The sequence below is a fragment of the Bombus bifarius genome, unplaced genomic scaffold, assembly GCF_011952205.1.
Source record: "Bombus bifarius isolate JDL3187 unplaced genomic scaffold, Bbif_JDL3187 scf7180000008176, whole genome shotgun sequence".
NCBI classification, from domain to species: domain Eukaryota; kingdom Metazoa; phylum Arthropoda; class Insecta; order Hymenoptera; family Apidae; genus Bombus; species Bombus bifarius.
This window is the reverse complement of record NW_022884493.1, coordinates 550,945-565,661: the sequence shown is the minus strand read 5'-3', so window position 1 is coordinate 565,661 and position 14,717 is coordinate 550,945. Positions and strand designations below refer to the sequence as shown.

The following is a 14,717-nucleotide window of genomic DNA, read 5'->3' as shown; positions in this document are numbered from 1 at the left end:
GTAATGGTATTATGCGAGACTTAAAAGACAAGTGGTACGAGTGGCGAGATCCTGCAATTTGAGAAAATTGCAGCTTCGAAAGTTTCAGATTCCGGAAGACTTAGTCTTCGTCAATTGCGAAGCTTTTCGAGAAAGCCGAGCATAAGACAAAATGAATAGAATAAATTGTATTGGAAATTTCTATTGTTATTTTTCAACGTTAGCCACGTCAGAATTTAGATAGTCTGAATTTCATTTCGTTCTTCTCGCGTTTAGAAATAAACATTTCATAGTTGTTTATAATTTTCGTGAAACGGAATATCAATACTTGAGATCAACTTATTGAAATTTCATATACAGGGTGATTGGTAACTGGTGGTACAAGCGGAAAGGGGGTGATTCTACTCGAAAAAAGAAGTCGAAAGTAAAGAATAAAAATGTTTCGTTCGAGGCTTTGTTTTCGAGAAAATCGACTTTGAATTTTCGCTCGGTACGCGCACACTTTATCGCGTCTCGTTACAACGGATCTCACTGTAGATCGTTGTCTCGATTGACGTTATTTTTTTAATTTTAAAATTTTTAAATTTTTATTCTATATTTTCGACTCCTTTTTCTTCAGAATCACCCCCCTTCCGCTTGTACCACCAGTTACCAATCACCCTGTATTAATTTATATTTTGTACTCTATCTCTCTCTCTCTCTCTCTTTCTCTCGATGAAATGAAAATCGACATCGACAGCTAAAATTCCACCGATAACGCTTAATTTCATTTGCAATACGTAAAAGTCGTTTAAGTTGCTCGCACGCGTGGCGATCGAAAGAAGAACAAGAAATACTCTAAGAGACTTTCGAACCGCCTTGAACGATCGAATCTTCTTGATGCTTCTTTGCCACGACGATTAGTCGAATTGTGTCGCATGTACGTATTCGTGGATATATATGTATATGTTAGAAAAATCCTGTACAAACGAAAAGAACGAAGGCGAATGAGCAAAAACGTTTCTCTACAGCATGGAACGAAACTGTTGCAGCATCGGCGTCTAAGCTACAGCCGACACGCGGTGAACGATCGCGATCTCTCGACCCAAGTCAATTACAAAATGCACATGAACATACGTCGGATGATGGGAGAGCACAAGCATCGTCACAAGCGCAGTAAAAAATTGCTCAAAGTAAGAATGTTCTCGCGTTGACGCGTGTTCTTCGAGTTTATACGAGTTTCCATTATATGTCCTGTTCGATTTGCAATTAAAATGTCGTTCCTTCTCTCAACCGAACCGTAGGACGGTAAGCAGAATCACGTGAGTTTTCCGGAGTTCCAGCAAAATGGCTCGACGAAGTTGTTCACACAAGGTAAAATTGGCGAAAGAGATATCGACGCGTTTTTTCGCCGGAAAAAAAGGATCTCGTTTGAATACGTGAATTTTCATTGAACCTAGATTACATCAATGGCGTCCTGTACGAATTGGAGAACGGGGACACGTCAAAGCCTTCGAGCAAAGAGGACTGGGACTCGGCGATTACTTTCACAGCTCGTACTTCCGGTAAGAACAGCCTTTCTCTCCTTCTTTTTTTTCTACCTTTTTCGTTCATTTCAGCGAAGCTTTTGGCTACGTCGCGTCGTCGATAGAAGACGGCGCGCAAAGTTCTCGAATTATCCTCTCATCCTCGCGCCGATTCTTTTGACAAATTAGTTCCGCGCAAGATAATTCAACGAGACTTCTTGCCGAAGCGTGTCTTTTGAATATAAAACAGCAGAAGAAAAGGTGTAGCAGCTAATTCCTGTCCCGATTCGTAGTTATAATTTTCTCGTCGCTCGATTTCCGTAGACTCGTTGAACGTGAATGTGGACAACCACCACGGCGCCACCACCACTACCTCGATGGACACCATAAATACCGACGATCCCGATATGAAATTAGGACGAGACGGTGAGTTCTTGCTCGTTGTTAATGGTATCGCCAGAGATCGTTCGTCTTTCAATGGAAATCCCATTCCTTGTGCAAGTGTCGAGTACTTTGCACGATTTAACCGTCTTCGAAATTCCTTTCGACAGCGTAAGAAGAATCGTCGGATACTCCGATAGCGCAAAAGATTAAGATGGTTCGGCTGCCAAAATTTCTGCCAAATCTCGTAAAGTTTCTTTAAACTACGAAACATTTCGTTCCTATTTTGAAACATCTCTTACGAATTCGAGAATCTTTTAGTATCAAAGGAAATTCTAATTTCGTAGAATATCAACCTTTGAAGCCTAAAGTATCTTATTCGATATTTCGTTGTCTCTTTAGAATTATCCTTCTTCAACACGTTGACTGCCACGACACCCGAATACGGGTGTCAGAAAAGTTTCTGGTCAGGCCGCGTAACCCATATTCGGGTGTCGCTTATTTGACTACTCGCGAAGGATCGTCGTAGGCATCTGAAAAGATATTCCATAATAATAAATTGTTAATTAATAACTAATTGTAATAATAATTGAATTATTATAAAACAAAAATACGAAAATGGTTTATTAAAAAAATTATTTAGAATGTAAAACTTTAAAGCATTCTATACTTAGCTGAGGTTGGTCGGGACAATTTGAACAATAAGTTGTTTTCTTCAAATTCTTTCGTGCCTTTGTTCGGTCCATTCGACGTCTTTTATTCGCATAACACAGTTTGCATGCGCGTCTAAAGCTTCTTCCGGAATTATTTTTCCGAACGGCGATTTTTTGTATTTTCGGACAACCCTAATAATTTCGCAACTAATAATTGTCTAAATATTCTAATATTTATATTCCTTCTCGTTGCAATTTTGTAAACCGTAAAAGCGTTTACAACAGAAATTCCCAGAAAGAATGGAATGCCAAGTTTTCCGTATCATTTGATTCCTTTTCTAATTGTGGCGGCACAAGAAACCATTTGGTCGGAATAATCTATACCACACTTTCCTCCGTTATATTCAACAACAGCCAGTGGTTTTAATGTTGCGAACGAATGGAACGAAAGATCGTTCTCGAGACCACCGCTTGAGCGATTCGCATTACTAAAATATCGACATCAGGGAGCATCTAGCAGAGAACGCTTGGTACTGCTGTGCGCGTGGCCTGACGGAGATTTCTTTGAAAACACGCGTGGCAGTCAACGTGTTAAAGGATTTTGGAATTTTTTCTTAAAGTATAGAGAGGATTCGGAAATACAAATAGTTTACTTTATTTCACACACAACAGCTATACATATATACAGGGTGGTTGGTAACTGGTGGTGGTACAAGTGGAAATCTACAGTGAGATCCGTTGTAACGTACCGCACGCGTACCGAATAGAATAAAAATTTAAAAATTTAAAAATTTAAAATTTAAAATTTAAAATTTAAAAATTTAAAAATTTAAAATTTAAAAATTTAAAAATTTAAAAATTTAAAAATTTAAAAATTTTTTAAATTTAAAAAGTAACGTCAATCGAGACAACGATCTACAGTGAGATCCGTTGTAACGAGACGCGATAAAGTGCGTGCGTACCGAACGAAAATTCAAAGTCGATTTTCTCGAGAACAAAGCCTCGAACGAAACATTTTTATTCCATATTTTCGACTTCTTTTTTCGCGTAGAATCACCCCTTTCCCGCTTGTACCACCAGTTACCAACCACCCTGTATATCACACTCTGAAGACCTCGATAACCTTCTTGCACGCACGCTTGTTGTCAACCGACACCTCTAGATCCTTCTAACAGCCTCCAATAGTCTTTTGTCTCGACTGAGACCTGGACACTCTCTGACACTTACACGCACATTCACATGTACAGTGTAAATGTATCATCTACCTAACATTCTTGCTAAATCCTTTGATAATAAAAAGGCTAATCATTTTGTTATGGAAGTGATACATTTACACTGTACATGAGAGTGTGTGTGTAAGGGTCAGAGGGCGTTCAGGTCTTAGTTGACAAAAGACTGCCGTTAGAAGACTCTGGATAGTCTGTTTGACAACAAGCGTGCGTGCAAGACGTTCTTCAGAGTGTAATATAGATGTATAGCTGGTGTGTGTGAAATATAGCCAATTATTTGTATTTCCAAATCCTCGATTTTCCTTAACACATTTCTCTCTTAGAATCTTCGTTATACCTGACAGGGTTGTTTGAAAGTCTCAAGTTTTTCCCGTGATTTGTATTAGTATTATGGAAGTAGCAATAATACTGTTATTTCTCGAATTGTAGAAACCTACAGGGTAACGACACCAACAGCCACGGAGACCATGTTACCATGGAAGCGAGAAGACGATTACGATTCCGGGCATCCGATTAAACAGAATGAATTCCCCGCTTGGTGTTCAAACAAGGAGTACCTGGCTTACAGTTCCCCATCAGCCACATTCTTAGGTACGATCGATTAAATAATCCACTCGATACTACGAATACATCATTTCGCCACGCGTATTACATACAAATTTCTGATAATACTCGGTCGTAGTTTCGTTACATCATACACTCTGTTTTTTTTTTCACTAAATCAACAAAGTGTTAAAGAAAGGTGATTCATAAAATGAACGAAATAAAAGATGTTTAAAAATTGCTCAAAAATTTACTCGTACCGGATTATTGAACGTTTATTAAATGTATTAACTATTTAGAGAATCAAATAGAGTTAGTCGTGACGAAAGAATTATCGAATCATCCTTTTTTAACAGTCTTTAAAAATAATACCCAAATTATACTCTCCGACACCTACTAGAAACCTTAACATACAGCTACTTTTCTATGGGGCTCGGGTAACCCCTCTCACGTTAGAGAGACAAATCTACTCTACGTATTTCCATTAAATTATTCATGATATATTTTGAAACTTTTACGCGTTGTTTCAGGTATTCCCTAACACGTCCATTTTTCCATCCAAGGTTGATTGGATATTGGTACTGGTACTGGTATTCGATACTGGTATAAGTAGCCATCATACAAAATTACTTTCATTCTAAATGAATAAAACAAAATTAAAGTTTATTATATTATTCCTTTAGCTATCCCCGCAAAAGTCATTACATCATTGCGGAGAAAAGATATAACACGAAGTAGGAATTTAAAAATAATGTTGTCAAACCAGACATTTTCATTGACGTGGTAGTTTTAGCGTTAATAAACCAGCTAAATAACAGTTCATCTATTATAGCTAATATTAAAAATCTCATTTACTAAAATCAACCAATAATAATCTCGGACCGAATGAACAATTTTTCCAATATCCAATTATATTCTAAAATCTGTATCTATACATCTAAAATATGTAATTGTAGGTTGATGTATGAAAAGAAAATATTTTTGACTGTCGATTCGGCTAATAGATAAAAAGGTACGTAAAATGTTGAAAAAAACGCTGCTTTACAGGAGAGCCGTATTTGCGAGAGCGGGCCAGCTTAACGAGCTCGGAGGATACTAGCCTCGGACTTCCGGCCGAACAACATGTAAATGTTATCTTCAAGTGGTCTCAAAATTTCTGTGTCGTTCTTTTATTTTCTCTCGATCTGCAAAGCGAATGCGTTTTTTCTTTCGATCTTTGGGTTACCCAATCCCCCTTCGAACTCTTTAAATACACTCACACGTACACCACACACTTGCATACACAAAGCACCTTGTCACCATAATACACGATTGATTGTGCATCACACATGATCGATCTTATCGAATCTTTCGTGCATATTCTCAGCCTCGAACTATCGATCCAGAACACTTTTGTGTTGCCAAGTTCTTCCACGAGCACTTCTCTGTGTTTCACATTTTCCTACGATGTACAGGGTGTTTCGGTTACTTTGGCCAGCTGAAACATCGATGTTCGTTGCTATCGGCTTGCTGTGTCGATGTGAAAATTTAAGAATTGATGGAGCTTGCAAATATATTTGTCGAATTACACGCGCTATAGCTAGAAATTGTTTAGAACGTTCTTCTCATTCGGTTTCACGATTGAATATACGTTTGGTACAAAGAATACGATCAAAAATGCAAATGCAAATCTTTGACACCTATTTGTTATATCGAATTTTGTTATATTGAAAATTTTGTCATATAAAACGTGAAATTGCGTCTCGTGAAGGAAATAATGGTCCGGGTACTTGTGATTGGTGGTAGTGCACGTCGGAACATTGGGTTCTCAAAATTTACGATAACTGTTTTTTTTTTCAATCGAATGTAAACCATTTTTAAATGTCCTGACGTTATTAATCTTTATTTAACCGGATGGTGTTGATGTTCGGTTATCAAGTTCCCTTGCAGCAACGAGCACAAATGGTTAATAACGGCTGTAATTCATTAAATGCGGTGGACCATAGATTTTTATTCGCTTAACGTGTATTCGATGAGAAATGGGCTAATATCCTGAGCCATATATTCAAACTTTATTCAAACAAATGCAATTTTCCTCGTTTCGTATAATAGATACGTTGTAATGATTTTTAAATTATGTTCGTGTCCTCGTCCAATGAATGAAAGAAGAGAAACAGAATAAAAACGATAATACGAGGACTACGATACGAGTTACGTTCTTCGTTCCATTAAAAGCTGCATCTTCTTATTAGATTTTGGAATAAAACGTGTAAGTAGATGAAACTTAAAAAATCAAAATGAACTTATCATAGCTTTCTCGCCTGTGGTCTTTATTATGCGCATAATCTAGAAAAACGATCAACTCTGTGCACTTTCTCTCAACAGAGATATTCCAAGAGAGAGAGAGGGAGAGAGAGAGGGGGGATATTAGAGGTGGTCGAACCGAAACACTCGATGAATCTTCATTAACCTCGTTAGTAACACTTGCTTCTAATTAAAGGTGGAATCGAGCAACCAAAGGTCCAGTCAGTAATTGGTCTATTCCGTGGTGAGAGTGTGTGCACCCCGGATGGTATCGATTGCCAGGAAACTGTGGACGAGCGTGACGAGTACACGTTGACGAGGACAGAACAGATGGAGGATTCGCCCACGAAAACCTTCAGTGAATACGAGAAAGGTAAGACGGTAAAAACCATCGAACTATATATAGTAACGTATTATAATACAGTACAATAATGTAAAGTTTTAGATTTCAATGCTAACTATGATTTTAAAAGAAAATTTTGCAACTTAAACGATGCAACATATAAGATCTATGTATGCAATTTTAGAAAAAAATTCAAAGTTCTACTTATGAAATGAACAAGAAAGATTTGAAGTTTCTCAAGGAGATATAATTAATAAAGATGAAGTGTAGCAAGGTATATAGACCACGTTAAAGACGTCGTAAATTCAGCCAAGTATTAAATATACTCGACATTGAGTAAGGATGGAAATATAAAAGGGGGATATTAAGAATAAAACAGTTACATCTCGTTATGGACCATGAAATGTAACATTATCAGTCGTGATTTCATTGCCACTAAGTATGCAGGTTTATTACGTGACATAAACGTCGCATAGAATTTACGATTCAACTCTCTTGCAGTTATATTCGAAAACCACTTACGCAAGATAAAAATTACCGTGATTTCTTGCAGTGTACTATATCTGCTTACCTTCAGGAACAAATTAAGATAATACAACTTTTTTATCTTTAAAACACATGTTACTTTAATTTAGCAGACACGCGTGCTGCTTTATTTCTGTAACATAATGTAATATCGTGGAAATTTAGGCTGCGCTTTAGCGCTTGTAGATGTCGCTGCTGGGTACGGCCGCTTCTCTTCTATTTTTGTATCGTGGAAGCAAAATCGGACTCAGGTCGCCGAAGATTCAAACTCGGGTCCCGAACGTTCGCAACCTAAGGCGCTAACCACTGCGCTACCGTCGTCAGACACTAGTTGTTAAGTGTCGAGTGGTGGTATTTACTATCGAGTGCCACCACAAAACCCTTCTTTCCACAATACTAATAATACTCGGTCATATCTGACAATCACATCCTATCTGCCCTCGGATGTGCTCTCGTCAGCGCTAATTTCACTCGCTGGAATTTTTCTCTGGCGAGTCCTCTAGGGTCTTTTTGAGCGTTAACACTGTGCGCGCTTAAGGCTCGTCTTATCACGAAGGACTTACCCCAATTCCGCCCCCGTCCTGATTATTGAGATCGTGATTTCCTGGGCCGTTGACGTCTAAATGGTCCCCCCACATTACGCCAATCTCTTCGTCGTGTCGTCGTCTTTCTCGCGCACCGCTTAAGGCGGCTTTTGTAGATGTTGCTGCTGGGCACGGCCGCTTCTCTTCTATTTTTGTATCTTGGAAGAAAAATCGGACTGCGGTCGCCGGGATTCGAACCCGGGTCCCGAACGTTTGCAACCTAAGGCGCTAACCACGCGCTACCGTCATCCGACACTATTTAGTGTCGAGTAGTGGTATTTACTATCGAGTGTCACCACAGGCTCTTTTTTCCACGATACTACAATAACATACAATACATACAATAACGTTCTCTTTCGTCTGACCCGTTTCTCGTTCCTCCCTTTATTCCTTTCGTCTCTTCCGTTCTTCCTCTTCGCTCTTCCTTATTCGTACGCGAATTTATATCTGCAGAATCGTATTCCGACTGTAATATCAATACAACTTAAGTTACATATTATGAATTATATCGTTATATCGCGACAGTATTGCAGCCAACTGATAATAACTAATGTAGCATCGTGGACCAAAGGCCTAAGAGATATCGGGTGATCCATAAACAATGTCGCGAGAAAGCCTAAGTGCAGACAGACCCTTCGATGTATCGTCGATCCTCCGATCGAACAGTTGCGCGGAAAAGTGGCCTACCTGATCCTGGCAACGAACGGTTGCGGAACACGTGCGTAGTGGAGCTATGAAAAAAAACAAAGGGATGCTAAGGGAGAAAGACGAATTAACAGTCAGCGTGAGTTGATAAGTCGGAGAGTGTGAATCGCGTTGTCGAGAGAGTGTGGTCCGCGTGAAAGCACATTACTGTATTTAGTTCACGTTAAATAACCATCGTTTCCTGTTTAACACGTTGAGGCCGGCGTGTACCATCGGTGGATCACACGAGTTTGTTCCGTGAAGCGGCGTCAACGTGTTGATCCATTATAAATAATTAATAAATCCTATACCAACGTCATCGAACGTTAGATCGAATCCTTGGAAAAACTAACCTCGAAACGTCTGATTATCCTATTCTGAATTCACCGTATGTTCACCGTATTCACGAGTTTACACGTAAAACCTGAAATTGCGATAAACATACAATCCTCTGTCATAAAAACTTAAAACCCTCAAAACAGTTTCCCTGTTACAGACAGCAAGAAGGGACCCACTAGGCGAGTATCCATGATGGAGCTGTGCTCCATGGAGAAATCGCAATCGGACAAGTGTACGGAGGACGGATCCCATTCCCTGCCAGAGTGTTGGAATCCTCAACGGATCCGAATGAGCTCGTTCGCATACTCGGCCCAGGTTCCAAGTCTCTCCACCGCCCTTATCACTTCTTCCTCCGAATCGTCGGAGGAGATAGACGAGGAGGAAGAGAAAGCTTGACCTTTGGGGATCGTCGAGGAACAGACGTCATCGTTCGCGGTCGACGAGCGTCGTCTTCGTCGGCCATGGCGGCGGCCACCTCGGCGTTCGTTGTTCTCGTCTCTCTTACGTCGACCTAGCGCTCCGGTCTGAACAGAGGACGTGCCTCTAATATCTTTCGCCCCATTCTAGGGAGATACGATCAACCTTTCAACCGAAAACGAAAATAATATTTGTTCCCCCTTTGACGATCGCCGATCTCGCTCCCTTCGAGGATGGACACTTTAATAGAACTCACACTGGAGACGTCGAGCTGTTTTGACAGCTCTTGTTCTCTTCCACAGGACCAGATTACATGACGGAAAGTACCCCTCGTTTTGACTACCGATGCTTTCATTCGCACGCAGAAACGAATGCTTTGGAGTTGTACGGGGTGTCCCAAAAATTAGTCCCTTGTTTGTTTTTTTTTTTTTTTTAAATAATTTCCGAGGGAAATAAGAAATTGTTGGATCTTTGTGCAAGATATAATAAGAGAAGCTTTACGTTTGTATCTTTGTACAATTTCTTAATGGAATAAGGTAGATACATTTTAGCAATAATTTATTGAATCGTTGGAATTGCGTTTCTCTCTCTTTTTGGTCTACCAGCCACGGCGAGGGAATCTTCAAGACGTTTGATAATTTAGAGAATAATAGGATTACTTGACACAAATTCACGGCCGAAAGAGAAATGAAATTATGCGACTGATGATTCATTGATCAATGTATGGGACAATCTCTCGGGACACCCTAAATTAGATCGTCCAATAAGTTCGTCGTCTCTACGACGTTATTTTACGAATACAGAACGATAAGCGATCGAGATGACCAATGACCAACCTTCGATAAGATCAAGGCCAACCCAGAAAAAGCACTTGTAAAGAACGATTCGGTGGATATCATTTTGATTGCTGCATATTTAAGAATCGTAACTGAGAATGAATTTCTAGTACAAGGCAGCCCAGGAGTCTGACGTTTTGAATATTCCAGAATTAACTATCCATCGATATCTAAAACAGAATGAGACTGGACCGAAGTTAAAAACATCTAAATATGAAAGAAATGTGAACGAACTTATTAGGCGACCTAATACGTTACTTAGGTAGAATTCTTCGATCTCAGAGGAGACAAACAAGTATTTTCTCGGTTGGTTTAATCGATAGAATCGTTGACACAATGATATATAATACAGTTGACGTTGTAGTAGCGTGATTTTCGATATAGCGATGTTACCATTTTTCGACGAGAATGATTCAGTCGAGGTTGCGTTCTCTTTTGATACTCGGTGATCGTGTGAATCCATTTTGAATATTCGACCATGAGAGTGATACAAGTGAAATAAAGAGTGCAAGAGCGAGAGAAAGAGCGAAAGTAAGAAAGAGAGAAAGAGAGAGAGAGAGAGAGAGAAAGAGCTATTTTTTTAAACCGACGATACACCTCGTTTCCTCCGTAGCACGACTGACGGATGAAAAGTATTAACGAATAGACTTGGAGGAACGTTTTTTGGTAGTTGATTTTTCAAATGCTTCCTGAGAAGAATGATTCGTCCATTGGAAGGGAGATGCTTTCGATCAGCAGGAACGAAAGATTTTTGAAGCACCGACGATTCTTCGTCGATGTGTTGCTTTCTGCGTGCTGAGAAAGATCGTGAACCAGAAAAATCACGCGATTTCTTTCTCTTAGACGCCATAATAGCGTGTATCCCTTGTAGCGACGACTCGTTTTAACGATCGCTCATTAACTTGGTATCGTGGCCTTAAGATTCCTAAAAATATCTTAGCAGCAACTTCGAACCTTCCGGTATACTGTAAAAAGGATGAAGAGGAAAAACAAGGAGAATGAGATTGAAGGTATAAAAAGGGTGACTTGTTTTTGTGGGAAAAACTCGAGGGACCTTGATACGTGTTGCGTTTAAATGACGATTAAATCATGACATGTAAACGTGGTGATCTCTTTCTTTTTTTTTTTTCTTTCTTTTTCAGTTTCTTTGGTAACGCCAACGCTAAATAGTCTTTCGAAAATGAAGTATATATATATATAAATATATATATGTATAATATGTACAAGTTTGGTATTATACTCGATACGCAACGCTGAAATCGTCGTGCGATTCGCTTTCGAGTTTATAGACGCGAGTCTAGATTTAGACACGCCATGTGGCGTATATACTGATGTAAAGTAAAAATGGGGACGATTAATTATTCCTGTTGTGTTTTGAAAATATGGAAATGTTGGGCAGAAGAGAATGAGAGACTTCAGGCTGTTCTTTCGTTTCGATATTTCATAAGAGAGTATTTTCTAGGATTTATTTACCATTCATATCATTTTCTGCTATTCGTTTACTCTAACGCTATTGGTTCGTATAAGAAAAATTAAGAATACAATTGATCGATAGATTTCAATTTATCTTCATTTCACAGAATAATCTATTTATTATTTTTATTTCTACACAGCGAGAGTTGAAAATAGAATAAAATTGTCTCCATTTCGGGTATATCTATTTGTTCATTTCGTTTTATAAAATATTCTTCTCTTTGTGGAACAGAAAATAGAGCGATTCTTCGATAATTTCTTTTTCTTGTGTAGCGAAAATAAAATAATTGCGCGGAGTATACGATCGACCGATAAAATCCAAATTGATCTGGAAATAGAAAAAATTGCGATTTATTTACATTTACCGAACATTCGATCTATCGAATTCCTCAGTTTTCTTCCAACGAGACTTCCGTGTTTTCAAAAACAACGATGTCCCCCTTTAGATTACTCACTTTACTCTCACGCTAGATTTTTTGCAGCGATTCTTGCGAATTTTCAACTACGAAAAAAAAAAAAAAAAATACTACACTCGGCATCCAAAACATTAAGTCTCGACATGTATATTCGACATGATGTTATACTAAAAGTACGCGTAAATTTTAGAGAAAACTTTTCGCCTATATTTATCTGTTTCAAAAAAATTCACGAGGACCACTGCATCAAACTAGTTCGAACACAGTGATCTCTTGAATCATACAGACGAAGAATCTCTACGATCGAAACAATAACAAGAAAACAACAAAGCAAACTGTCGAAAAGATGCTGGAAAATAAGAATATCGAGCATCTCTAATAGAACTCACCATATTACAATCGTCGAAATCTCTTTCACGCTCACACACACACGCACACACACTCGTTCACAAACACACACACACACACGCTCACACACACACACTCGCTCACACACATACACTCGCACACACACGCACACACACACTTGAAAGTTGTTTAAACGAAACGCTCCTCCTCTCCTTAAGTATGGCCTTAAAAGAAGCAGAAAACAGAAAATAAAAAATAACTAACTTAATAAATAAATAACCGACTAACAGTCTCGTGTAGAAAAACAGCCGCGGAAGCGTCGTAGGTCTGTACTTAACGCATTCAATAAAACCACCGTATGTACATAACGAGACAAGAGACAAAAGATACTGGGAAAGATCGTAAGAAGATCGAGGGAAAAGCCAAAAAAAGAAAAAAAAGAAAAAAAGCAAGAAATTTTTCTTAGCAAGATAAGGTAGCAAGTTAATCGCGATGACTAATTTGTTACGATCGTTTATCGCGACGCGAAACGAGTGAAACAAACATTGTGACAAGACAAAGTGTGAAACTATGGCGGGGAGCTGCCAAGGGAAACTCTAGAATTCCGGTTTTTATGAGAATTGAAGATATTCATTGATTAATTAATAATTCTACACTGGCACTCGAGATTGATTAGATGCTTACGGAATTGAACGAAATCGATTTGTTAGCTTTCGATCGTTTAGAGATTTAATGTTATCATCGATGGCGTTTGAATTGGTCGAAAATACGATTGTCGAGAAAGATCGAAGAAACTGAAGAGTGTGAACTTTCGTGGAAATGTAATAGTGGTTTAAATATGTATATCGAGTTACTTCGATATTTGATATAAGATGTGTTAAATATGATAGATAGTTGATTATTTTAACGGATGATAAATTAGATTAAATTCAATTAACGGTTGAATCGACCGAAGTTAAATATGAAGTTAAATTAAAACGTCAAATTATCTTAATGAGTGGACTTTAAGAACAACTTCAGAAATATTCACGAAGCGGAATACGTTGGAAGGTAGTAGAAAATAATCGTAGCGTGGACATAATCATCGTTAATCCCGTGTCTTAACTGGTATTTCAAAAGTTGCTCTTATAAGTTCTACGACTTCTATGAACGCACGTATACGTACGTTTTCTTTAGAATTAACCATAGAGATATACGTATTTACGTATAAAAGAAAAAGATACTTTCCACGATAGAAGTTTTAGCGCTTCCAAGTTTCGAAATATTTCTCAATCCACAACTTTTCCATCTAATTATCTCGGAAGTAAGCTTTTCTGGTAAATGAATTTAAAGGAACTTTAAAAGTATCAAAACTCACGTCCAAGTACTTTCAGTAATATTTGACAGGATGATTGATTTGAATAAAATTTCATCCCTCATAGATTTTCATTTTCAATCTATGAACGCTTCGATTGTTCGCGTAAAAATTACTCTATAAGCTGCTTCCTTATTACAATAACGTTACCTTGTTGCACGATCGACTGAAAAATATTTCTACTTGGAAACAAAAGTATCCGACAAATTGTATCTTCGACCAAGACTGCGATTAACGCGATGTCACAGAATTCTTGTCAATTATGGCAGTAGGGTTTCCTTCAAACTCGTTGTTTAGGGAGGACATTTTTCACGCACATCTCGCTTGAATAATATTTGCTTCAAAAGCGAGGGGTTTTTTTGGTGGAGACAAAGAACGATTCTCAATTTTCGTAAAAATCGCGGCAGAGTTCGAAATTTCCCTTCGCGCGTTATATTCCTGGCGGCCTCTAGTTACCTAGGTCAGACAAATGTCGGACTAGTCTCTAGACGCTAGTCTTTACGCTGTTGATTTGTTAAAATAAATGTTTATTTCGTAAAAAAAAAAACAACGTGCTTGTCTTGCAATTATCTTGGCACTTGAAAATTTCCTTCCCTTCTTGGGCATCTTCCACATCTCTGTTGCCTTCATTCCTTGCCTTACATTTATCCTACGTTCTTTCTTTCTAATTGAAACATAAAACTAAGCTGATACGTTTTTGAAGTCACCGAACAATTCAGAATAAAATGCATTTCAACGTTTAAGTAGAATGATCACTAATCTCGCAACTGAGCAAAATTTTTGGTACTTTGACGGTTTATTATTCGACGAGATATTTTTCTTCTT

The 14,717-nt window shown here is 38.4% G+C and overlaps 1 protein-coding gene across 5 annotated transcripts in view; it reads left to right on the top strand.

Moving 5' to 3' along the window:
* Window positions 1-12,118, top strand: part of LOC117209364 (probable Na(+)/H(+) antiporter nhx-9) — a 41,273-nt gene extending 29,155 nt beyond the window's left edge. For 2 of the 5 annotated variants that reach the window (XM_033451320.1, XM_033451317.1), the window contains 7 exons: window positions 990-1,151; window positions 1,263-1,332; window positions 1,419-1,523; window positions 1,809-1,910; window positions 4,177-4,338; window positions 6,770-6,946; window positions 9,206-12,118. In XM_033451320.1, the coding sequence (XP_033307211.1) occupies window positions 990-1,151; window positions 1,263-1,332; window positions 1,419-1,523; window positions 1,809-1,910; window positions 4,177-4,338; window positions 6,770-6,946; window positions 9,206-9,444 (1,017 nt within the window). In that variant the 3' untranslated portion in view covers window positions 9,445-12,118. Of the gene's footprint in view, window positions 1-989; window positions 1,152-1,262; window positions 1,333-1,418; window positions 1,524-1,808; window positions 1,911-4,176; window positions 4,339-5,337; window positions 5,415-6,769; window positions 6,947-9,191 lie in introns of those variants that run through there. The other 3 variants (XM_033451318.1, XM_033451319.1, XM_033451322.1) reach the window with 3 other exon arrangements.
* The last annotated feature ends 2,599 nt before the right edge of the window (window positions 12,119-14,717 follow it).